The sequence below is a fragment of the Rhinopithecus roxellana genome, chromosome 21 (genome assembly GCF_007565055.1).
Source record: "Rhinopithecus roxellana isolate Shanxi Qingling chromosome 21, ASM756505v1, whole genome shotgun sequence".
Taxonomy (NCBI): domain Eukaryota; kingdom Metazoa; phylum Chordata; class Mammalia; order Primates; family Cercopithecidae; genus Rhinopithecus; species Rhinopithecus roxellana.
In genome coordinates this window covers 42,355,499-42,382,813 of record NC_044569.1, presented here as the reverse complement: position 1 = coordinate 42,382,813, position 27,315 = coordinate 42,355,499, and the positions used below count along the sequence as shown (strand labels likewise).

Genomic DNA, 27,315 nt, shown 5'->3' with positions numbered 1-27,315 from the left:
GAATTGCTGGAGCCTGGGAGGTCAAGGCTGCAGTGAGCTATGATCACACCACCGTACTCTAGCCTGGGCAACAGAGCAAGACCCTGTCTCAAAAAACAAACAAGCAAAGCAAAACAATTACATTTTAGTTATTTAAATGAATTTAAAATTGATCATATTAGATGCAATACATCTTTTTTAAAAAGGTTTACTTGTGATGTTAAACACTTAGCAACACATAATGCCAACTATTTTAAGAGTTCATTTCATAGTGCTTTTGCTGCTTCTTCCTTTTTTACCACTCTGATTTTATATCTAATATGCAACGTGATATTAGATTCTGAGGATCTAATATGCTCTACTTAACATAAATTACCCAGGAATTTTAAATGAAGAGAAAAAAGTATCAACATTTTACAAATTCTGGACATCAACATGATTAAACCCAGTGCTAAGTAGACATAGTAACACCAAAACAAAGACATTCAGAATAATTTGCTGCCTCTTTGTATCTGTTTCTAATGGCGGGAGGCTTGTTTTTTTTTCTTGCTTTCAACCGTTTTATCAATCAACTTTGCACATTGATGGTGAATTCTGGTCTGCACCCAGACCAGAGACCAATCTGAGAGGGGGATGCCGCCCTCCCAGAAACTGTCAAATAAACTTGTTCGGCACCTTCTGGCTTGGACCGCTTCTCAGTCCGAGGACCCCCATAGAATGAGTTGGTTTTGCAGAACGTGAGATAATAGAGGTAAACAGATTAATTAGAGAAGGCAATATGTTTTGTAAGAGATTCTTTTAGCCTATTGGTGCATTTCATTTTTCCTCGGAGTTATCTAGCATTTTCCTGGGACTATTTAGAAATGCTGGTGGTGTGTAGGCAGGAGCTGTTGGAGGGCAGGCACCATTTTTTGTTCATCTTTTGTCCACAGTACCTAGCTCAGTGTCTGGAACACCGAGACCTCAATAAATATTTGCTGAAGCAAGCTGACTCTAAGGACTAAAGGACTGGCCTAGATTGTGGCTCCTTGGTTAAATACTTGAACATGCTAATAGTCACAGATTCGTTAGCAGACCTGTTATTTCCTCTGGCTGCAGTCCTTAGGATGGATTCAAATGTTACAGTGATTCATAAAACAGCTATTTATAGCCATAACAGCTATGAAAAGAGTGAGGCTGTTTTACGGATGAAGCTGCCCATGGATTCACGCCTCATTATTGGGTCTTCATATCTAAATGGTAATTCTAGAATTCATTGTTCACTTTGTCTTCAGATTCTATAGTAATTTCCCAAGTAAGTACCTTCCTTGTCATGCAGGGAGACAGTGACTAGGCCTCTATGACAAGGAGCTACCAATGCCTTACAGCCATAGTTATGTACCTGAAATAGTCATTAATCATATTATTAATTGGGTATTAGGCTTAATACCTGGGTGATGAAATAATCTGTCAACAAACCCCTGTGACACGAGTTTACCAATATAACAAACCTTCACACGTATCCCTGAGCCTAAAATAAAAGTTAAAAAATAGGCCGGGCGCGGTGGCTCAAGCCTGTAATCTCAGCACTTTGGGAGGCCGAGACGGGCGGATCACGAAGTCAGGAGATTGAGACCATCCTGGCTAACACGGTGAAACCCCGTCTCTACTAAAAAAAAAAAAAAAAAACTACAAAAAACTAGCGGGGTGAGGTGGCGGCGCCTGTAGTCCCAGCTACCTGGGAGGCTGAGGCAGGAGAATGGCGTGAACCCGGGAGGCGGAGCTTGCAGTGAGCTGAGATCCGGCCACAGCACTCCAGCCTGGGTGACAGAGCGAGACTCCGACTCAAAAAAAAAAAAAGTTAAAAAATATATATGAGTTGGCTGGGCTTGGTGACTCTTGCCTGTAATCCCAGCACTTTGGGAGGCCAAGGCAGGTGGATCACGAGGTCAGGAGTTCAAGACCAGCCTGGCCAAGATGGTGAAACCCCATCTCTAGTAAAAATACAAAAAAATTAACCAGGCGTGGTGGTGGGCACCTGTAGTCCCAGCTACTCAGAGTCAGCTACCTAGCTTCTCAGACTGAGGCAGAGAATTGCTTGAACCTAGGAGGCGGATGTTGCAGTGACCTGAGATTGAGTAATGTTAATACTAATTATTATTTCTTAAGTGCCTCATATATGCCAGGCCCTATAATAGGTACTTTATATACTTTATAACTAACCTCTACATGAAAATTGTCATGTAAGCATCATTATCCCTATTTTACTGGTGAGCATTCGGTGAAGACCAGGGCTCCTCATTTTTTGACAGGATGCATTTAGGAAAGTGCCTTAGTTACCTTCTTGTCTAAAGTATATACATTACCTGAATCTTTCTACATCTTTTTCTTCCTTTAAAAGAATGAATTATTATCTGGGCATGCTGCTTACAACTGTAATCTCAGCACTTTAGGAGGCTGAGGTGGGAGGGAGGATGGCTTGAGGCCAGGAGTTCAACACAGCAAGACTGCATTTCTATTTAAAACAAATTACAAAAAAAAAAAAAAAAAAGAATTGTTTTCATAAAGCCAGATTCACTCCATTAAGCTAACAATCATCTTCCCTAATCTTCCTCCTAGGAAAATATTTTAAAACTTTTTTCCTTTTAGATTTACTTGTCATGGATTGGTGACTGGTCAGAGTTATGTTTTCCGGGTCAGAGCAGTCAATGCAGCTGGACTTAGTGAATATTCCCAGGATTCAGAAGCTATTGAAGTCAAAGCTGCTATTGGTAAGTTCCTTATGCATAACTGTATGGGGGAAAAATTGATTTTTCTGTTAGAAAGGAGGATACTATCATCTCCAGAAATTATTTAGCTTCCAATATTGCTGGATGATTGCATCCTTAGATGATCATTTTCTCTGACTCTAAGTGATGTCTAACCTTCCATAGCTGTCATTTTACAGACCTTCGTCACTTATCCAGATTCTGTGCATCCGTAGCCTTTTCATCTTCACGAGCCCAAGTTTCCTCAGATATTTCCCATTGTGTGAAACTCCATTCTAACTTCGTGCTCATCCTGGGACTGTGAAAGGTCATCCCAATTCCATGAAGTGGTATATCACCCATAACACAGATCATCTTGTCCCTAAAAGCCATTTGGTCTATGCCAGAGCCTGGCTTGTTTTTGCTAACAGAACATTAACATGCTTCTTATAAACCCCTCTGAAATTCATGCAAGGCACATGTAATTGCTTAATCATATGTTTCATCTCTGCTTGCAAAGTAACCAATGGAATAAAACCAGTACTAAAGTAATTATATGTGTGTATGTGATGTACCTCCCAATCTTGGATAAAATAGAAAAGGGACCCAGGTGATTAGAAACAAAAAAAATAATATTTGTGGGCTGAGCGCAGGGGCTTACACCTGTAATCCCAGCACTTTGGGAGGAAGAGGCAGGCAGATCGCTTGAGTCTAGGAGTTTGAGACCAGCCTGGGCAACATAGTGAGATCCCGTTTCTAAAAATAAAAATAAAAATAAATTAGCCAAGCATGGTGATGCATGTCTGTAGTCCCAGCTATTCAGAAGGCTGAGGCAGTTGGATCACTTGAGTCCCAGAGTTCAAGGCAGCAGTGAACTATGATCTCACCACTGCACCCCACCCTGGACAACAAAGCAAGATCCTGTGTCTGAACTAAATAAATAAAATAAAATGTTTGTATAGTAACACATGTTTTTTTAAAAAGATGATTTAATATTGATTGTCTTCAGTTAACATCTCATATTACTTTTTCATATTCCTTATAACATAGGGGTCGGGCACAGTGGCTCACGCCTGTAATCCCAGCATTTTGGGAGGCTGAGGTGGGTGGATCACTTGAGGTCAGGAGTTTGAGACCAACCTGGCCAACATGGTGAAACCCTGTCTCTACTGAAAATACAAAAATTAGCCAGGTATGGTGGTGCATGCCTATAATCCCAGCTACTTAGGAGGCTGAGGCATGAGAATTGCTTGAACCCAGAAGGTGGAGGTTGCAGTGAGCCAAGATTGCGCCAGTGCACTCCAGCTTGGGGGACAGAGTGAGACTCCATCAAAAAAAAAAAAAAAAAAAAAAAAAAAAAAAAGGAAAAGAAGAAAGAAAAGGAAGGAAGGAAGATTCCTTATAATGTGAACCATTGTAAACATGTCTCTTTGAGGTTGGGAGGTACAGACCATTGCTACTGTAGTACTGCACATAATTCGAAGTGTTATAAAATCAGGATCTTTAATATTATGTCTCTTGTGCACTTTATCGTCCTTTTTTCATTCTGTTGAATAATAGGGCTTATATCTCTCAAGAAATGTCTTAAGATTTGCTTTTCCTTATATATACTAAAAACCCTTTGGGTTGTGCAAATTGAAATGGTTCCTATTTTGTTTTCCTTTCTTCTCTTTCCAGAATATGGAGAAGTTGAAATGTTCTTTGGTGTACATTCTGTGAAATGTAGTCTTTCATATTTCTTGCAAATGCAAGCGATTTTCTTTAAGCCAAGATTGTTTTTGTTCTGCTTGTGGTCCTAGTGTTTCTTTTCTTTGTTCTATCCCATAAGAGCAACTGATAACTCTGTCCGGCTCAATGCGTTTCTGTTGTTGTCTGGCAATTGTAGGGGGAGGAGTGTCTCCAGATGTGTGTCCCGCACTGAGCGATGAGCCTGGTGGACTAACCGCCTCCAGGGGGCGCGTGCATGAAGCCTCCCCGCCAACCTTCCAGAAAGATGCTTTGCTTGGTAGCAAACCTAACAAACCTTCACTACCCAGTAGCTCTCAAAACCTGGGCCAAACAGAAGTGAGTAAAGTAAGTGAAACAGTTCAGGAAGAGCTTACCCCACCACCACAGAAAGCGGCTCCTCAGGGGAAAAGTAAGTCTGACCCCCTGAAAAAGAAGACAGACAGAGGTGAGAGTTGAGAAAGTGAAGCTGTTCCATCCGTCTCCATCAATGTCCTCACCTCTCATCGTCTACATCACATCCTTCATCCATGTTTGCTTTCATCAGTGTCCATTCTTATTGTATGTGTTTTCAGCTAGCCATCTGAAATGCGTACTTTCATCTGATGACTGGGAAAAGTAATTGTCTATGGGTTTGGCTTTTACACATCATTTTGGGTGCTTAATGATGCTAGAATGTTTCAAGTAATTTGGTTATAGAGCCTTTCTTGGTTTGTCAGGCAGATACACCTCTGGCCTCATTTTGCTAAGAGAATGAGATATGAGAACAGGAAGTTCTTGGTACTGCTGGCCTGTGTGAGGTCCTTTGAAATAGTCATGTTTGGAACACGTAGAGGAGAAAGATCTCACAAAGAAGGTGACATCGTACCAGGCTCATAGTTGTTACCTTCTTGCTCATCCTCAGATTATTAAGCGATTATTCGCATTTAACTTAAATAGTTTGCGAGAAAAATCGATACTGGAAAATTAATTTTTTAAGTAAAAAAGTATATAAAAAGAGTTAAAAATTCTAAAATAATAATAATTTAAATAGCTACTTGCTACTTTTTGAAATGAAAAAAGAAAAGAAAAACATAGCTATAAATATATCTTTGAGTGACCATGAAAATTTTGAAAGTTAAAATTATAATCACATATAGCTATATTGTTTGATATATGATCCTCAGTCCCAGAAGTGATTTATTGGAGACAATCAGTAGGCTAAGAATGATCTGATGAGGATATTTGGTACCTGTGACTAATATATCCTAGAAGACATTGTTTTTCCTATCAAATAAAAATGAACTGATGAGCATGTGGTGATAAATTTTTAAATGCTTCTCATCCATTTCTTTTTTCTACCCCACCCCAACTTCTATAACCTCCTCTATTTTATGACACCTTTCTTTGTCCCTCAACTCAAGAGGAGGTATTCATTCGAGAGCACATATTCAACAGTGCTCTGAAATAGAGGGAGAGAGAGAAAGCTTTTCTTAAATGTAAAGACTAGAAGGAGGCTGGTAAGTGGAGATGAGATAAATGTATTTTATTTTAAAAGCCTTCATTCTTCTGTTACTCTTTTTGAATAAGAATGAGATAGTTCCTTTATCTCCTGTAATCCAAATAAATATTCAGAAAATTCTCTTTGATGTTATTGCATTTCTAGATGGATTTCTTTCCACCACTTCACCCCCTCTTCACGGAAACTGTAATTTCAGTAGTTGAGTGAAAAACTGATCAGCAAAGCCACATAAATGAAGGAGGACTTTTGAAATATCCTCCAAATATTTTTCTAGCTAAGCACTGATAAACATGGTGACAGCTGTATAGCATTGTACAACATAAGAAATACTCCAACATCAGATTAAAAATAATGTGACAAAAGTATTATACACTAAGAGAAAGTCACATAGCAGATTGTGCCTGTTTTTTTAAAATGTTTTCCAAAGGTGTCATTTAGCTGAGCTCTAGAGCCAATTTTTCTTGTGTGCAGACAGAGCTGTGTAGTTGTAAGGTCTCACAAGGGTAAGCGTACCTGAATGGTGAAATGCTAACCATTTGAGAAATACATGGAAATTCTGGGCCAGGTGTGGTGGCTCACGCCTGTAATCCCAGCACTTTGGGAGGCTGAGGTGGGTGGAACACCTAAGGTCAGGAGTTTGAGACCAGCCTAGCCAACATGGTGAAACCCTGCCTCTACTAATAGTACAAAAATTAGCCGGGCATGGTAGTGCACACCTATAATCCCAGCTACTCGGGAGGCTGAGGCAGGAGAATCACTTGAACCCGGGAGATGGAAGTTGCAGTGGGCCAAGATGGTGCCATTGCACCCCAGCCTGGGTGACAAGAGTGTAACCCCATCTCAAAAAAAAAAAATTCTGAATAAGCAAATTGCAGCAGAAATTGATATATACATTCCATTTTCCTCAGGGAACAAATGAAAACTAAACCACATACAGAAACAAAAATTAAACCTTGGGAAAAATATTTCTACTTATGAGGAAAAGAATCATTTTCTTTCAGGGTATTGTACCCTTTTGCTAGGACAGGTTCATTTTATCCTTGGAATAATCATTGTAGTGTACTTTTTACTGTGTCCATTGCATACACCAAGTCGAATGCCAAGTTAATGATCAGCCTCGCATTTTAGTTTTATACTGCAAGGTCTAGTGCCCTCCTAGGTGGCATCAACGGAAATGTTTATATATAGAATCATAGGTGCATTTCTGCCTACTCACAAGCTATTCATATTGCCACAGCACCACCATCTCCACCCCATGATATCACCTGTCTTGAAAGTTTTCGTGACTCAATGGTTCTTGGATGGAAGCAACCAGATAAGATTGGAGGGGCAGAAATTACTGGCTATTACGTGAACTATCGTGAGGTCATTGATGGGGTACCAGGAAAATGGAGAGAAGCCAATGTCAAGGCTGTCAGTGAGGAGGCATACAAGGTAAGCACGCGACTCTCTGTAGCATGGCGTGTCCTATGTATGACGCTATGCTTGCACGCCCAGGCATGCACACACCCAGCACCTTGTAAGAGAGTCATGTCATTTCTCCAGAGTCCACTGTCTGCAGTGACATGAGTTTTGTGAAAAATATACTGTGGTGAATACAAGTAGTTTGGCTAACCAGGCAGGAGTTATATTTCCTGATTCATACACATAAGCATAATAATTTCCTAGAATATTTACTATGAAATGTGCGCTTACTGTACAAACTAATTTTTTTTTCAAAACTTACGAAATATCTACAATTAATATGCCACTAGCCTCAAGAGTCCCAGGATCCTTCCAAAGCCCTCAAGTTGAGGAAAAAAAAAAAAAAAAGAGTCTCAGGATTTAATGACACTCTGGATTTTTAACTTTCTTTCTTTTTTTTCTTTCTTTCTTTCTTTTTTTTTTTTTTGAGATGGAGTCTTGCTCTGTCACCCAGGCTGGAATGCAGGAGTGTGATCTCAACTCATTGCAACCTCCACCTCCGAGGTTCAAGCGATTCTCCTGCCTCAGCCTGCCAAATGCTGGGATTACAAGTGAAAGCCACCATGCTCAGCTAATTTTTCTATTTTTAGTAGAGACAGGGTTTCACCATGTTGGCCAGGCTGGTCTCAAACTCCTGGCCTCAAGTGATCCACTCACCTCAGCCTCCCAAAGTGCTGGGATTGCAGGCATGAGCCACCGTGGCCAGCTGGGTTTTTAACTTTCAGTGTCCAAATTACAGAGGATGAAGGGATATGGGCTTGATGGCCATACTCAGCTCACCACCTGTGAAGAGGCCCTTGTTATAGTCACTTGATGGCCACAAAGGGTGGCCTCACATGTGTTCTCCTCTACATGGGGGCCTCCACTGCTCAGGTCACATAAGGGAACCAGAACAGTCTACTGTTGCTTTAGCTGATGACTTTCTTCTCTAGAGCTTCATCAGCTACATCCAAGCTATCACCTCTTAACACTCACAGAATCCAGTGCCATGAGGGTTCAGAGCAGGGTGAGGCCACGGATGACACTTGCACCAACTCAACACCATGCTCTTTTAATTTAACATTTGAAAATTATGAAATATCACACACATGCTGAGAATGCATAAAACAAAATTGCATTTTTTTTTTTTTGAGATGGAGTTTCGCTCCTGGCCTCAAGTGATCTACCCACCTCGGCCTCCCAAAATGCTGGGATTACAAGCATCAGCCACCGCGCTTATACAAAATTGTATTTTTAAGATTCTTCCCTGTTAGTGCATGTGGCTATAACTCATTCTTTTTCATTACTGTATGGTATGGTATTCCATTATGTGGTCATATCACAATGTAGTCTTTCATTCAATTCTTATTGCTATTTGGGTATTTTTGCATTTTTAGCTACATCAAGCAAGGTAGCTATGAACATTTTTGTTCAAACCCCATGGTAAGAGTTCTTGTCTGATGACATCAGGCCCATCCAGGACAATTTCCCTTTTTATTAACCTCAAATCAGCTGACTAGGGACTCTCATCTATACTATCTTTTCTCCTTTGCCATATGGGGTGACACAATCACAGGACTTGATCTCCCAATCCCTTTGCCACATTCTGTTGTAGGCTACAAGGAGGTCATGGTTTCATCCACACCCAGGAGATTACAAAAGTGCTGTGACTCATTGATGGTCACCCTAAGATGTGTCTGACATGGAAGGTAAATAAATAAAATGTTCAACAAGTAGAAAAAAAACAAACCTGGAACATTCACTATCTGTGATGTTGTCAATGTTGCAGATTAGCAACTTGAAGGAAAATATGGTGTATCAGTTCCAAGTGGCAGCCATGAACATGGCTGGGCTGGGCGCGCCCTCTGCAGTGAGCGAATGCTTCAAGTGTGAAGAGTGGACCATCGCCGTCCCAGGTAAACCACAGACACCGTGCTTCCACACTGCACCTCAGAATTTCCTCCAAGAGAACCTACAACCTGGAACGAAATTCAAAGAACTATATGGTCAACATTTAAGGGAAAAGAATTCTCTTGGCCCCTCGTGTTTACCTAAAATATTTTAATGATAATATTAAATAATAGATAGCAATGTAAAACTGAGTATAAATTCTTTGTGCTGGTGTTCCAAGTAAATCCTAGAGCCCTCACCACTCATCCTGTGTGAGGAGTAGGATTAACAGAAGCAGCCGGATTGAGTGCAAATGAATGATTAAAAGGAATTCCAATCTTTGCTTTTGCTTCTGAAAGGCCACTTAAAGGTCATCTAATTTATATCCCACAGCAAAATGTCTCAAACACGTCTCCCTGCACTTATTTGTTCTCATATATTGTCACGCTGCTGGGAAGGTTCTCATTTATTAGCTCCCCAAAATCAATCCCTCCATAGCCAAGCTACATGGCTTCTTGGGCTCTCCTCCCTCCTCCCAGCTCTTCACCATATCACACGGATAGATTTCATACACCTGTGGAGGGTTTAAGGCTGACCTCTCTCCGCTTGCCTCTCGGCACTGACTTTTCCAGCCCTTTCTCTCTACACGTTTTCCAGACGCTGAACCGAAAGAAAGTTCCTGGAACCTGGCAGATACTGTCCTTCAGAGGTCATCATAGGGAGTGGTTGGGTGGGCAGGGAAGAAAGTGGGAAGTGGTGCGAGGATGGGGGCGAGGGGGTCTTACCTTGCTTATAACTCTTACAGAGCTATAAAGACAAAATAAAATAAAATAAAATTTGAATGCAAATTTACTAAGCCATTAAGATTTAAACTAGCAATAGTAAGGTATGTGGTGGGTGATTTTATGTCCCTGGTGCCACCCCCTTCCTCTGTTTGAAACCCTTTGCCCTTGAAGACCATCACGTTGCCTTTGCTGAACTCCTCTGTCAGATGTGAATAACAAGATTCCAAGAGAAACTCAAGAGCAGTTCAAGTGCTCTCCCGACTTCTGCAAATAGAGAAACACTTTGCTCTTTCCTTGCAGTTCCTTGAGGCCAGGTGGTATTTCTTAAGTCCTTTCTGCCACCTGCGTAAAAGTGGGTCTGTTTTCAGATTGTTGCAATTCCTGAGTAAAGTGAAATGCAATTGACTAGAGACTAAGAAATTCCAAGCAGGCCGGTAGCAATTTTTTTTTATCGAAAGTGATGTCGTTGGCTGGGTGCGGTGGCTCATTCCTGTAATCTCAGTGCTTTGGGAGGCTGAGGAGGCAGGGGGATTGCCTGGGCCCAGGGGTTCAAGGCCAGGCTGGGCAACATAGTGAGGCCTCATCTCTTACAAAATGTTTTTTAATTAGCTGGGCATGTTAGTGCATGCCTGTAGTCCCAGCTACTCAGGAGGCTGAGGCAGGAGGATTGCTTGAGCTCACGAGGTCAAGGCTGCAGTGAGCTGTGATCACACCACTGTGTTCCAGCCTGGATAAAAGTGAGGCTCTGTCTCTCTTTAAAAAAAAAAAAAAAAAGTGATGCAGTTGACAAAAAAAGGTTGCAGGTAAGCACTCTCAACTTAGAGAAAAAAATAAAGGGGGCAGCTCCCCACCATCCTGACATCCTGGCTTCTCAGTCCCATCCTTGACTTACTGAGTCGTGTTAGGCAAGTCTCACTTCAAGAAAGCCCCTACGGAAGAAAACAGTAAGAATGTTTTGTCATCCTGTCTTACAGATGAAAAAACTGACACTCAGGTTCAGTGATGCCCAGAGGGTGACAGAGGTAACAAGTAGCATAATTAGGGTAGGAAACTAGGTCTGCTTGTCCCTAGACTATAGCTGCTAGGAAACAACAGAGCATAGTTCCTCGTCTGTAAGGCAGGGATACTGCTCCCAATCTAGATGCCTCCCTGGGTTCTAAGGATGACACAAGATCATGTTTATAAAAGCCCTTCGCAAAACAGAACATGCCACATTCGTGTGAGGTATTTGACATTAATATTTAAATATAGCTTTATACAAAACATCGGAAGGCAAGCATGACGCATATTTGTGGCCGTGAAACCAAGGTAAAGGGACAAACAAATATTGAACTATCAATTACAAAACACCAAAGCATGGCATAACAGAGTATGTCCTTCTACAGGTTGGCTTTCAGGCCACTGTGAGTCACTTCAGGTGATTTTTGATTGGTTGGCTAGATGTCAGTCATTATTTTTTTAAAAAAAAAGAGAAAGGAAAAAATAAATAAATTTTTCACCGGCATAGCAGCTGGTGGTCATGCAAAGATACAGGCAATCACTTAGTAGTTCTGATTTGCCAAGAATGTGACTAGCGTTCATACAGGCCACATTCTGGCTTTCTCCCTGCAGAGGGTTATCAGGTGACTTGGCCTCTCTGAGCTTTCTGTTAATTGTCTTAAGGAAGAGAGAGATAAATGAATGTAAGGTACCTGGCAGTATTTAGTGCAGATGCAGGGCCCATAGGATTGATTGTATTTACTTTGGTAAAAGGATTTTGTAAACCATAACCTATCATTTGTTTTTACCCATTTGCGGGCTGCACAGACTCTTTAGGGGGAAGATTTCCCTCCAATTGGGAGTGATGCTTTTTTCTTTGAAAGAGCCATTACTCTCTATATTCATATGCCATCAAATAGAGCTGCTTTCTTTATACTATTTGAGATTAAGGGGAAATTTTAGGCTGTCACTCAAAAATTGTCTGAAACTGGGGGCCAGATGTGGTGGCTCCCACCTGTAATCCCAACACTTTGGGAGGCTGAGGCAGAAGGACCACTTGAACCCAAGAGTTCAAGACCAGCCTGGTCAACACAGCGAGACCCTATCTCTACAAAAACTTAAAAAATTAGCCGGATGTAGTGGTGCACACTTGTAGGTCCAGCTGCTCAGGAGGCTAAGGTGAGAGGATCCCTTGAGCCCAGGAGCTCGAGGTTACAGTGAGCTACCATCACACCACTGCACTCCAGCCTGGGTAACAGGGCAAAACCCTGTCTCTAAAAATAAAAATTAAAAAATATGAACCTGCAGCTAAATCAAACTGTTCCAATAAAAGGTCTTTAAGACTAATGCAGGCCTGAGAATGGCCTGAAGGGAAGTTTTGGGTCCACCCTTTGAGAGGCACCTCAGAGTGGCCTTACCTGCCTACTACCCTTTAAAGGGACTTGGTGGGCTGATGTAGAGCAGTGTGGAAATGACAGGAAATGACCACAGAATACTTATTTTCTTGGGAATGCTAAATTTTGAAAAAAGAACACCAGTGTTAGATTAGCTTTAAGACTTACAAGTAGTTCTAAATGTGTGGAGACTTGAGTTTTCTATGTTATGATTTCTCCTTATTGGCTTCTCTCTCTCTCAGGACCACCGCACAGTCTCAAGTGTAGTGAAGTCAGGAAAGACTCCCTGGTTCTCCAGTGGAAGCCCCCAGTTCACTCTGGGCGGACTCCAGTCACTGGTTACTTCGTGGATGTAAAGGAGGCCAAGGCCAAAGAGGACCAGTGGCGAGGGCTCAATGAGGCGGCTATTAAAAACGTATACCTGAAGGTAAGAGGATGCTCAGTTCTAGAGCTTCCCTAAAAAAAAAAAGGGAAAATTGCTCTACTAATATTAACTTGAAAGTTAGCAAGATAAAACAGAATATCTCTACTTTGATCTGTTTCATATACTAGGCTCCTGGTAAGATTCCATTGGCAGAGGTTGGGGCTGGGAGAAGTTTCTGATGCTTGAAACAGTTTGGTTATATTTAACTTGAATTCCTTAGCACAGCTTTGAAACGTACCCAACAGCTCCTTCCTCTCTCCTTTCTCTGTTTGCCTCAACTTACCCACTACATATTTTTGTTACTCACAGTCTTAAAGCCTTACTGCTTACCATCCCCAAAAGGTGATTTTTTCATGCCTCTTTTTTCTGCGGGGATGGTTGATTTGAGGGTGCTGTTTTTAAAAAGTTCACACCAGGAAGCCTGTGACTACTGGTCCTCCCAAGTCACTCCCGTCTCACGTTAGTTCCTCCCTCAGGTTGGTTCTCACATGAGCTCTCGGAGATTAGTGGAACAGGTTCGCTCAACCCCCTTATCCATGTCACTGCCTTTCAGGTTCCTCTAGTGTGCTCACTGAACCATTTCCTAACTGTCGACCAAATACTGTTCTGCCACAGCCACCGAATCTCTCATTTGTACCGAAAGGAAATTTCGAAAGAACGTTTCCCCCTAGTGTTAGCAGTGGCACCTGGAGACCCTGACTCCCCAACAGGGCCTCAGAAACTGTAGGAAATATGATTGCATTACTTACTGCTTAGAATGAAATGTGACTGACTTCACCACAGTCACCAGGACGTCACACACTGCATTTGCACAGTCCTATCTTTTGGCAGCAGAGGTCATTGCCTATAAGGTGAACTTTGGAAGATATTCAAAGTATACCTGGCCAAAAAGATCTCTCCCTGACCTGCTTCATGAACTAAGTCCCTTCCAGCTGCCAGCCACTCTCCAGAGTTAAGGTATTTCCAGCCACTCTAAACTGTGTAAATATATCCTCCAGGAGATAGAGCCCATAAACGATTACACCCAACATGCCATTAACTCAACTTAGCATATGCCAATCAGCTCTCCAGCTTCTTGCAAAACTCTGAAGAAATAAGACAGGTCATCTTTTCATGAGGAAGAGAAAAGCTCAAGGAAGGACTGGAGCCTATGATGCTTTTGCTGTCAAGATGAGTCCAGAGGCCCCTGGATTCCAAGAAACCCCCAAAGTACAGTGTAAAATAAAGGTCAGGGAACATCCTAGATGATGGTGGTAGGTGTGTATGGCTGGAATGGAAATTTCCAAGTCTTCAATCTGCCACCATAGAGGAGGCCAAAGGCCTGAGGTTTGAACTGACTCAGGTGAAGCAAAGCAAAGGTGAAAAAGCAAAAAAAAAAAAAAAAAAAAAAAAAGAAGTAGAGTTTAAATGTGTCAAAGAATGGTTCATGTCACTCATTTTTAAAAAGAAAAAGAATAAAGGCAATTTTAAGAGAGAGAGAGAAAGAGAGACTGAGATCGACTATGCCTAACAAACCTGGAAGCGAACTTCCGTAAGGGGAGTTCTTACACTTTATCAACACTTTTTCTAAAGTGAAAATCATCTTTTTTATTTTTCTGATTATAAAACTAACAATTTGAATGAAAAATTCAAACATAAGAAGCACAAAGAAGAAAGTAGGCCAGGCACGGTGACTCACGCCTATGATCCCAGGGCTTTGGAGGCCAAGGCAGGCAAATCTGGGCTTGAGCCCAGGAGTTCAAGACCAGCCTGGGAAACATGGCAAAACCCTGTCTATGAAAAAAATACAAAAAATGAACTGGCCATGGTGGCATGTGCCTGTAGTCCCAGCTACTCAGGAGGCTGAGGTGGGAGGATTGCTTGAACCAGGGAGGCAAAAGCTGCAGTGAACTGTGATTGCACCACTGCACTATAGCCTAGGCAACAGAGCAAGACTCTGTCTCAAAAAAAAAAAAAAAAAAAAAAAGGAAAATAGATCTGCATCGATGATATTGATTACATATTTGTGGTGCTGTTGAGGCCTGTGGTCATGGAAGAGTGGAGAGTGCCCCTGTCACCCCAGGGACCAGACACTGGAATGTGAATATACTGCCTGTACATGTTACAGAAATCTGACTCACAGCCATATAGCATCACCTAGGTGGCAGGTGTGGATGTGTCAGGTACCTGACGATTACTCTATTTTTATTACAAGGAAATGTTTCTGTGTCCTTCTGGAAATCTGCAGTTTCCTGACATTATTTCTAAACATAGAATCTAAATATGTCAGACTCTATACATTTAAGTTAAAGTTCATTTACAGAATAAAATCCATTTCAAAAATCCGTTAGTGCCAGTGAAGGCTATTACTACATGAATAGTGACATTCTGTTGTAAACACAATACAATTAGTTAGATCAAAAACCTAATAATTTAATACATACCTCATTTAAATACATGATCACAAACACTTCACCTAATTGAATAACTTTATTCTAACATTGCTTGATTTAAATCACATTTTGGATATTGGTCTCTATCACAACATTTTGGGGAAAATTATGCCCTCTGTGTATAATAAATTCCTTCTTAAAACATAACATAGCTTTTAAAAGTCACATGTTTTTAATTTTAAGATGTTGATAAAACATTAACAGTATTGATAATAGTAATGAGATTGTTCAAAACCCAAAGAAAGTTACAAAAAATTAAGTGGGAAACCAGGCATGGTGGCTCACTCCCGTGATCCCAACACTGTGGGAGGCTGAGGTGGGAGAATTGCTTGAGCCCAGGAGTTTGAGACCAGCCTGGGCAACATGGTGAAATCCCGTATCTATTAAATTTTTTTTTTTAGTTAGCCTGGTGTACTGGCACATGCCTGTGGTCCCAACTACTCAGGAGGCTGAGGCCGGAGGACTGCTTGATCCCAGGAGGTCCATGCTACAGTGAGCTGAGATTGTGCCACTGTACTCTAGCCTGAGCAACAGAGTGAAACTCTGTCTCAAAAAATACATATGTATACACACACACACATATATACACACATACATATGTGTGTATATATATATCTGACTCACAGCCGTATATCATCACCTAGGTGGCAGGTGCAGATGTGTCAGGTACCTGACGATTGCTCTATTTTTATTACAAGGAAATGTTTCTGTGTGTGTATATATATGTGTGTGTGTGTGTGTATATATATACACGAAGTGGGACTGTCATACAAAAATAAATTATAAATGCTTTTTTTTTTTTTTTTACAGCTCTTTATAACTCTAGCTTAGTGGCACATATGTAGTGGATTCTCAGCACCCGTCTTGATTATTAAAAACTTGAGGATTTAGAATTTTAGTACACTTTGATTATTCACAAATTATTCAAACTCACAATTGTGTTAATTTCGTGTCTATTTAGTAAGAAATAACTATATTAAATATACAGGAACAATTATTGTTTGTTTTGGTTCTACTAGTTTAACATGCTTTTAAACAAATGGAAAGTGTTCGTGATTCATGCTTTTAATTCTCCTCTTTTGCCAAGAATTTCATCTGAAATTATTCATGGAATATCTCAAAAGGATCGGGGGATAAGGTGACATATGCTATAATGCGCACTTTGTATTTTGTCCTTTTGACCAAAGAATGCAGTGGCTAACGCATGTGACGCCTACGTACACTAGTCTGTTTCTGATGTTGGTAGCCACTAAATTAACTAAAAAGGAGAAACATCAGCCTGAGAATGGATATTGGAAGCTCGTCTCTATCTACAGATGGTCCAGAGAGAAGATCATCTGCCGTTAAAGTCACCTGCTTAGTGTGTGACAGAATCAAGTCTAGACCACAAGTCTTGTATACCTGGTGCTAGGTCACTAAATCGTTACTACAGAGGAAGAGCCCCATCTGTTTAAATGACATAAAACAGCCACTGCTTCATCAAACACCCATTGCTTCTACACCTGCTTCTACTAGGTTCGAGGTCTCAAGGAGGGCGTCAGCTACGTGTTCCGTGTTCGAGCCATAAACCAGGTGGGAGTTGGGAAGCCGTCTGACCTTGCTGGCCCTGTTGTGGCAGAGACCCGTACAGGTGGGCTTTCACCTTTTCCTTAAAACTAATCCTATTTGTGTGAGATACCAAACTAAGGTTTGGCCTTTCTGTGCTTTCCCCTAATTTTCAAAATCATCAATGTGTACTATCTGAATGTAATTGATAAGTAGTGATCTTAGAACATGACAGTCATTGGTCCCTTCACAGGCACCTCGAGACAGGGTTGAGCCAGGTTTGATGTGGTCTAGGGGCTGTTCTGATGCAAATCTAAAAACACGGAAGTTCTTGATCAAGTTAGGCTTCCTGGACCAACTGTCCCAGACATTGATTCCTGGAATGTTATTCCTATTACACCCTGGCCATTAAGTCTCTTAAGAATATTTTCCCAATCATAGGGGAAGCTAGAGTAGCCCAGTTAGTGGGCACAATCCTTAAACAGAAGTAGGATTTATGTAATTGTGGCTATTATGTTTAAACCAGAGGTCAGCAAACTTTTTCTGTGGAGGGCCAGGTAATATTTCTCACTCAAAAGCCCTGTGGTCTCTGTTACAACTTCTTAACTCTGCCATGACACAAAAGAAGCCATTGAGGACACATAAACAAATGAGCATGACTGTGTTCTAATAAAACTTTATCATGCTCTTATATGCATTATATAATATGACGCGCTATATGCATTCTAAAATTTCAATCTTGTATAATTTTCCTGTGTTTTAAAATAGTAATCTTCTTTCAACTTTTCCAACTATTTAAAAATATAAAAACCATTCTTAGCTTGCAGCCCTTACAAAAAGAGGTAATGGGCCAGGTTCAGCCCACGAGCCATAGTTTGCTGATCCCTGGGCTAACAGTGGTCCCAACTGAATGGCTTATAGATTCGAGGCAGCCCTCATTTCCCAGTTTCAAAGATGCCATGATTACTAGAGAAGACAGTCTTGCCCTTTCTTATGAGAACAAAGTTTGCTGTGTTCATTGTCCAACTAGTTTCAGATCGTTACATAATGATTTTTTTTATCATTTAACCTATAAGCTATCATATATTTCAGTTCATTAAAATCACGTAAAGGAAAGCACCAGAGGCCAGGCACTGTGGCTCACGTCTGTAATCCCAACACTCTGGGCAGCTGAGGCAAGAGGAACCTAGGAGTTCGAGACCAGCCTGGGCAACTTGGCAAAACCCCACCTCTACAAAATTTTTAAATTAGCTAGATGTAGTGGTGAGTGCCTGTAGTCCCAGCTACAGGGGAGGCTGAGGTGGGAGGATCACTTGGACCTAGGAGGTCAAGACTGCAGGGAGTCATGTTTTCACCACTGCATTCTAGCATGGGCGACAGAGTGAGACGCTGTCTCAAAACAAACAAACAAACAAACAGAAAACAGTACTGGAAATGAGAGATAAAAAAGTATGTCACTTTGAAGACTTAGAAGGGTGAGGGCTGAGGGTGGTGTGGATGATGAAAAATTACATACTGGGTACCATGTGCATTTTTGGGGGGTGATGGATACCCTAAAAGCCATGACTTAACCGCTATTCTATCTGGGCATGTAATGGAATTGCATATGTGCCCTATAAATTTGTACAAGTTTTTAAAATCACCCAATTATATTAAATTTATATTCATTCTAGTACAAGCACTTTTGCTTTAATCTGTCCCTGTTTTCAGGCTGAGATAAACACAGAACAGATCTAGAATGTAATATTTATTTTCCGATGAGAAAAGAATGTAAATAGAGAAAACTACTTTCACGGTATGTTACTTCAAAAGAATAAAAAATGATCCCTTTGAGAAAATATCTTTCCCTTTCATCCTATTTCTTCATAAGCTGTTTTCAGCTAGTCTTAGAACTACTCTCTGGACGTGGGTCTGACAAAAGTGGCCTTCTTAGACAAAAGCGTGGTGGGTGTCTGTAAGAAGTACCACACTGCGTGTAAATAACCTTTGCAAAGTTTCATGAGAAAACAGAAAAATGCTAGGAATGTATACACAGGTAAAACGTAACACACAAAGACACCAGAACACATATTCCTATAGAAATCCAACCCTTCAGCTGACAATTGTGTGGATGGTAAAGGTGCCAAATGGACATCTCAAGGACCCAAGGGCAGAGTTTGCTCTCAGAACAACGTAGATTGCTACACAAGTAAACTCTTAATCTAGTCAGGGCTACATCAAAAGCACCCTGGAAGCCATGGGTTCCAAATATGATTGTTAAAAGAATTTAAATCAATTTCTTATTTTCTCATCTGTAGCCTCAGAAAGGCAGGCGATGGGCATGACATTAACAGAGCCATCACTAGGGAAATTTTGCCACCAGAAAAGGATCTGCTGGTAATCTCCTGGGTGAGAGTTTGTTTCACTGACTTGGATTAAGGAACCGAAAGTCATTTGCATGCCATTCCATTCCCAGACTCGAACTACAGACAGCTGCAACACTGATATGCTAAGCAGCACCCTGTTAACCCCCTGGACAAACCACGGGCTCACAGCCTGGAGAAGAACGCTGGATATACAAAGGCCAGATGGAATCCCGTGACATCTGAGCCTGTTTATATGCAGTAGGCACATACTCATTATTGCCATATGTATTTCTTGAGCTCCTACTGTGTCAGGTGCCATTTGGGCCCCAGGAATAATATGACATCATCACTGCACACTGGGCTTGCAATCTAATGGAAAAGACAGCATTTACAGCACAGGATGATGAGAGCTAGGAGAGGTGCTCATAAAAGATTTCTATAGCCGAATAGGCTATAAACTAGGTAGCAAAGTGTTATAAGTCCCTATAAAAGCTTTATATGTAGCCTAAAATTTTCTGTATGTATTCATTCTATTAGATATCAGCATATTACTTTTACCCACTTTATTTCTTTTATGTTAGAATACATGGCAGGGGAGCATGTTATCAACTTCAGGATTTGGGATGTGAAACTTGGATTGCTATTTCAGAAGAACAACTTTTAGGGGGATGCATTGTTAAAATTTCAGTTAGAAAACAAAACTTATCTCGTAATAGCAAACTACAAATACATCTAACAAGATACTTCAAGTGTAATTTGAATTCCACTTTAAAAGTTAACTTAATCTCCTGGGTTGGTAGGATCACCGGTCTCCCTTTGAAGTCAAAGAATACGTTGCAAGTGGATGTGTTCTTGTCTATTTGTGCTGGGAGTAAGAATCCAGATAATGAACTAAGTGTGTCATGCTTTACCAAGAAATCCATTAGCTAAAAAGTCTGTAAAAGAATGGAATAAAACATAATGTGGATGAGTTGGCACATAAAAAAGGATGGTCTCTCCTTGATATTAGATATTTTAAAAACAGCAGCTGTGGCTGATTGCATCAGGCCTGGGGTGGAGGTGAAGGCCAAGTGAGCCAGATCAGATGGAAGACAAGAGAGAGACCTGCCAAAGCCTGGAAGGTGATCTGGAGGGCACCATCGCTGGCAGTACAGACCGCAGGTATTCTTACCAGAGAAACCGAGCAGCGGGCAGGAGAATCAGGTGGTGGGCTGGGTCCCAAGCAAAAACTGGGTGATGGAAGTTAGCTTGGTCACAAGGAGCAAGGCAGGTTAGGAGAAAGCATTACCAGAAGGAATGATGAGTTGAGATTGAGTTGATAACCTACTAAGCAAGAGCTTGTTACAATCCCAGTGTCTAAACACTGGTTGGTTCCAGAGCCTGGCAGGAATGAGAAGGCAAATGTGTGCTCAGTGGCCCAGTGGTGGCATCATGAAGTGAAGGATTCTAAAGGAGGAAGCCAGACTAACTTTAAAAGATGAGCTCAGCTGGCTCATTTGGAGAACTGCGCTTGGCCAGGTGCGTTGGCTCACACCTGTAATCCCAACACTTTGGGAGCCCGAGGTGGGTCGATCATGAGGTCAGGAGTTCAAGACCAGCCTGGCCGAGATGGTGAAACCCCGTCTCTACTAAAAATACAAAACAAAATAGCGGGGTGTGGTGGTGCGTACCTGTCATCCTAGCTACTCGGGAGGCTGAGGCAGGAAAATCGCGTGAATCCAGGAGGCAGAGGTTGTAGTAAGCTGAGATTATGCCATTGCACTCCATCCCAGGCGACAGTGTGAGACCCCATCTCAAAAAAAGAAGGAAGGAAGGAAGGAAGGAAGGAAGGAAGGAAGGAAGGAAGGAAGGAAGGAAGGAAGGAAGGAAAAGAAAGAGAGAGAGAAAGCGAGAGAAAGAGAGAGAGAGAGAGAGAGAGAGAGAGAAAGAAAGAAAGAAAGAAAGAAAGAAAGAAAGAAAGAAAGAAAGAAAGAAAGAAAAAGAAAGAAGGAAGAAGGAAGATTAAAAAAAGAAAACTGCACTTGTATTTGCTCACTAACTGATCTCTTTCATCTGCTAGGACCATAGTTCTCAACCTTGCTTGTACATTAGAATCATATGAGGAACGTTTTCAAAATACTGCTATCCAGACTCAACTCCAGCCCAATTAAATCAGGATCTTTAGGGCTGATGGGATGATGACAGAAGATCAGATATTCTTAAAAAAAAAAAAAAAAAAAAAAAAAAAAATCTTTTAGGCTGGGTACCTGAACATAGACTTATTGCTGTTTGTTCATTTACTTAGCAATTTGGGTAATTCCAGTGTGAAAACAGGCTTGTGAACTATACATTAGACCATAGCTCCTCAACATAGGAACTGCATCTTTTCTCTACATGTGCTGAGAGTCTAACATAGCACCAGGTATATAGTAGCTGATTTATTAAATGAAAAAATAATGAACAAGTAGCATGTTTGCCAGTGAGTGTGACTCTGTCTTGAAGCCTCAGTGTGTGCACTTCACCCTAACCGTCTTATTCTGTCTGCCCTGGTTATGATGGGTGAGCTGGGAAAGAAATGTCTGGTGGAGGCCGCGATGTGGGCATGAGGCTGAGTGGTCAGACTCTGGTCCTCGTCTGAAACCCAGGGCAGCTCAGTACTATACGTGACCAATTACATTAACTCACTTTCCTCTTCTTCTATTCTGTCCCGCTCTTCAGTTTTTTAAACATCATCACACACACACACCATGGAGAACAAATAATTAAAGCTTATAAAAGTGATATATTCATGCTCATGTAAAACACTTTATATGAGAAAGAATTATATCAGATTACAAAATGTATAGGAAGGTTAACAGTCTACTGTGATTTTATTTAAGCTTTTAAATTTTATCCTTTATTATCATTTTTTGCAGGGAGGAGAAAGAAAAGTGGGATGAAATGAGTTAATTTCCAAATAGTTCATTTTAGTCCTGAGCCACACTTGAACCCATTAGGATACTGGGAGTTCTGGGCAAGCCTTGGAGGGACCATGGGAGTGCTGTCTTGGCCCTGTAATCCCAACAGGGAGTCCAGATAGGAGGGTCACTTGAGCCCAGGAGTTGGAGACCATCCTGAGCAACATAGTGGGACCTGTCTCTACTAGAAAAGAATAGGAAAGAAAAAATAATAATAATGAGATCTGTTACAGTCAATGATCTCTGTGTCTATATTAAGGATTTGCTTAGGTTGAGGAGCTGACTAGTGACAACTCTTCTTAAATCCTTTTTAGGCAACAACACAACAGCTCTCTCACGTTCCATACCTCAATCTCCTGAGATCTTAGTTAAGTTCTTCATATTCATGAACAGGTTAAAAGGTTGTTTCTGAGAAAATCTAAGTTATGCCAAATTTTGGTCCACTTTTCCAACCCAACTTTGTGGAAAAGTGGGATGGCCTCTCATCTGGATAAGAATAGCTACAAGGACTGCTATAATTTGACAACAGAACATCAGACTTGCTTCCTGCCCATTAATTATCAGAACCACATCCCTCAATCAACTTGAGAGAATATGCCTCTTTAGGCATTTCTCAGAGTTCAACCATTAATTAATTGACAGGAGCTCAGCTCTTAGAAAAACCTCAGCTAAGTTGTGGGATATTCTAAAGAGAAAATTTGGCTAGGTACGGTGATTCACGCCTGTAATCCCAGCACTTTGGGACACCAAGGCAGGCAGATTACCTGAGGTCAGGGATTTGAGACCAGCCTGGCCAACATGGGGAAACCCCATCTCTACTAAAAATACAAAAAAATTAGTTGGGTGTGTGGCAGGCATCTGTAATCCCAGCTCCTCAGGAGGATAAGGCAGGAGAATCACTTGAACCTGGGAGGCAGAGGTCACAGTGAGCCAAGATCACGTCACTGCACTCCAGCCTGGGCAACAGAGCAAGACTCTATCTTAGAAAAAGAAAAAGGAAAAAGAAAGGAAAATTTGAGGAGGACATTATGGGTAGACTTTTCTCTCAGGCTTCTTCTGTGATATTGTACCAAGTTAATCTCTACAAGGCACTATCTGGTGGGTTAGCCTGGGGCATGTTAGAAATTCTGAAATGCTGTCATTGGCTGGGTGCGGTGCCTCACGCCTATAATCCCAGCACTTTGGGAGGCCGAGGCAGGCGGATCATGAGGTCAGGAGTTCGAGACCAGCCTGGCCAACATGGTGAAACCCTGTTTCTACTAAAAATACAAAAATTAGCTGGGTGTGGTGGTGCACACCTGTAATCCCAGCTACTTGGGAGACTGAGACAGGAGAATTGCTTGAGCCCAGGAGGTGGAGGTTGCAGTGAGCTGAGATCACACCACTGCACTCCAGACTGGGTGACAGAGCAAGACTCCATTTCGAAAAAAAAAAAAATGCTGTCATTGCTTTATAGGCTAATACATCAGCTTTGGTTTTGCTAGGGCATCTATAAAGAGAATCATCCATTTGAGTGTCATGTATCTTTTGTTAAATTGCAATAGAATTTTTGTCTACTATGTACAGGACCCTTATTTAATTAATTCTTTAATTCCTCAAAAAAATTGTCAAGGAGGAGATCCAGCTTCAAACTCTGAGTATAAAATAAGTAGGAAACCCACTGCCACTAGAATATTTTCTTTGTTAGTGTAATCGCCCGTTAGGTTATCCCTTCCCACTGCGTAGACAAAATCAGTCCACTGCGACTGCAGCACTGCAGCTGAGAAAGAGTTTAATTGACATGAGGCCAGCTGAAGTGGGAGACCTAGAGTTGTCAGTCAAGTCAGTCTCCCTGAAGGCTCAGAGCTTCTTTGAATAAGGTCGTTTTTTTAAGAGTGACTTAGAAGACCAAGATGCCTATAATGGGGAAGTAAATTGAGTCCCAAGTCAGGAGTCTGGGTGGGGTCAGTCTTAAAAACATCTAAAAGAAAACAATCTTAGGTTCTACAATACTGATGTTATCTATGGGAGCAACTGGGAAGCTTACAGATCTTGTGACCTCTGGCTACATGGCATCTAAACAGTAAAGGATAATAGAAACTACACCTGTCTTGTAACCTCTCATTAGTGGTTTCAGTCCCTGAACAGACAGGAGGACTATTATCATTCTTGCTTTCAAGTTAAACTATAAACGAACCTTCTCCCAAAGTTAGCCTATGCTCAGGAATGACCAAGGGCAGCTTGGAGGTCAGAAACAAGATGAAGTCAACTATGTCATAATTTTACAAAGGCTGTTTCATTGGTAATTTGGTTTCCTCTCACCTCTTTATCAAAATGTTGGTGTTATACTTTAGCTTTAACAAGACAGTGTCCGATAAAATAAATGTCATAATCTTAAACTGGCATTTATCTTTTAAAGCTGTTTTTTTAATCTCAATCCAGTCCCTGGCCTGTGTAAATATGTAAGGGAAATATAAAAGACATTTGTAGAATTTAACCCTATTCTCAATAAACTAAACGACCAGTGCAAGTTTTTGAAAAATGAAAATCCAATCAAATAATCCTCTTAACCAGTTTTAATTTTTTTTTTTTTTTTTGAGACGGAGTCTCGCTCTGTCACCCAGGCTGGAGTGCTGTGGCCGGATCTCAGCTCACTGCAAGCTCCGCCTCCCGGGTTCACGCCATTCTCCTGTCTCAGCGTCCCGAGCAGCTGGGACTACAGGCGCCGCCGCCTCGCCCAGCTAGTTTTTTGTATTTTTTAGTAGAGACGGGGTTTCACCGTGTTAGCCAGGATGGTCTCGATCTCCTGACCTCGTGATCCGCCCGTCTCGGCCTCCCAAAGTGCTGGGATTACAGGCTTGAGCCACCGCGCCCGGCCAGTTTTAATTTTTAAATCTGGCCGGTGCGGTGGCTTACGCCTGTAATCCCAGCACTTTGGGAGGCTGAGGTGGGCGGATCATGAGATCAGAAGATTGAGACCATCCTGGCTAACACGGTGAAACCCCGTCTCTACCAAAAATACAAAAACATATGCCCAGCGTGGTGGCATGCGCCTATAGTCCCAGCTACTCCAGAGGCTGAGGCAGGAGAATCACTTGAACCGAGGCAGAGGTTGCAGTGAGCCTAGATCGCGTCACTACACACTCCAGCCTAGGCAACAGAGTGAGACTCTGTCTCAAAAAGAAAAAAAAAGTAAAAAAAAGAAAAGAAAGTTTTAAATCTTAAGTGCCAAATATAGTTTAAACACTCTTTGTTTCGTTTATTGTTCATTTATTTAATAAATCCACCAGTAGCACCCACAATTATGTGTGCATAAGTTGAAGAAATGCTCATGCCTCTCTTTTCTACCCATTACAAATATTGCTTATGATATACTGATTTGACATAGTTAATCAAGAAAAGCAGTCACAGATAAGGGAAACTCTCAGTTACTGATTGATATTATAGCTAATCCTTACCTATTTGGCTCTCTCCTAGCAATTACTTAAGTTTGTTTGTTTGTCTGTTTTGGTTTTTGTTTTGCAACAGGGTCTCATTTTGTCACCCAGGCTGGAGTGCAGTGGCATGATCATTTCTCACCACAGCCTCCATCTCCCAGGCTCAGGTGATCCTCCTACCTCAGCTTCCCTAGTAGCTGGTACTACAGGTGTTAGCCATCACACCCTACTAATTTAAATTTTTTTTTTTTTTTTTGGTAGCTAAAAAGTCTCATTTTGTTGCCCAGGCTGGTCTCAAACTCCTGAGCTCAAGTAATCCTTCTACCTTGGCCTCCCAAAATGTTGAGATTACAGGTGTGAGCCAGTGAGCCCAGCCAATTACCTAATTTTAAATTACAATTTTTAATGTAAGACTTTGAAAAAATTTCCACATTCTTTTCTAAAAGTGTAAATGATCCCATTTCTTACGTTACAACTCAACTATAAGGTAATGATGTACGACTCATAGGTTGAAGTTGAAACACAGATGTAGCTTGGAACCTAAAAATAATATCTCTTATTTAAAAAGGCAAATAAGCAACATCTTTTGTTTCATTTCATATTTTCACAAAAGATTTTGAAATGCTTTACAAAGTTTATTTTTCAGAATACAGTTATACCTCTTTATCCTGGGGGATTGGTTCCAGGACCCCCTGTGGATACCAAAATCCAGGAACACTCAAGTCCCTTTATAAAATGGCATAGTGTATGCATATAACCTACAGATATCTTCCTTTATACTTTAAATCATCTCTAGCTTGCTTATAATACCTGATAGGATGTAAATGCTATGTAAAGAGTTGGGATACTGTATTGTTTTTTAATTTGCATTGTTTTTATTGATGCGTTGTTATTTTTGTTGTTTTCTCCCCAAGTATTTTCGATCCACAGTTGGTTGAATCCACGGTTGCAGAACCCATAGATATGAAGGACCAGCTGCACTTCAGTGATTCAGCTCTATATTCTTTGCTGAATATATTCTTTGCTCAGTTACTACTGAGGCAATTGAGACAAAAACTAAACAGGATTTTCTTTCTTTCTTTTTTTTTGAGACAGAGTCTTGCTCTGTTGCCCAGGCTGGAGTGCAGTGTTATGATCTCAGCTCACTGCAACCTCCGCCTCTCAGGTTCAAGTGATTCTTGTGCCTCAGCCTCCCAAGTAGCTGGGAATACAGACACGCGCCACCACTGCCTGGCTAATTTTTATATTTTTAATAGAGATGGGGTTTCACCTTGTTGGCCAGGCTGGTTTCAAACTCCTGGCCTCATGAGATCCTCCTGCCTCTGCCTCCCAAAGTGCTGTGATTACAGGCATGAGCCACTATGCCTGGCCAGGATTTTCTTATTCTCCAAGTTTCATGGGTTTGGGACCAAATTTGGCCATTCAAAAACCTGAACAAATTATTGTTTTAGATGACCATTTGTTCCATTTGCCTGAGCAGTTTACCGCTAAAGCATTAATACTTTAAAATTTCATTTAAGACTTTCTGATGAAAATCCTTTCAAAATAAATTATGCAATTTAATAAGTGCTTTTCATCCTTCTTGGATGCAGTATACTGAATCTTATTTACCTTTTTCTGTGACTTAGAGCCGTTTAAGTATCACCTTTATTTAATACACGGTGTTGTGACACAGCAATGTTGTTATGGGGTGAGAAGCTAGCTGCCTCTATAGTAAATAATGTTTTTGTGCCTACTTTTTAGTTTTTCTCCTTCTTCTCTTGCTGTCATTTTCTTTATTCTCAATGCTCCTGCTC

At 41.2% G+C, this 27,315-nt stretch overlaps 1 protein-coding gene across 1 annotated transcript in view; it reads left to right on the top strand.

Annotated features, from left to right (window-relative positions):
- Positions 1–27,315, top strand: part of MYOM1 (myomesin 1) — a 98,691-nt gene that overhangs the window by 36,777 nt on the left and 34,599 nt on the right. The window contains exons 10-14 of the mRNA XM_030925823.1: positions 2,608–2,729; positions 7,169–7,365; positions 9,164–9,290; positions 12,664–12,848; positions 16,793–16,907. Of these exons, the coding sequence (XP_030781683.1) occupies positions 2,608–2,729; positions 7,169–7,365; positions 9,164–9,290; positions 12,664–12,848; positions 16,793–16,907 (746 nt within the window). The remainder of the gene's footprint in view (positions 1–2,607; positions 2,730–7,168; positions 7,366–9,163; positions 9,291–12,663; positions 12,849–16,792; positions 16,908–27,315) is intronic.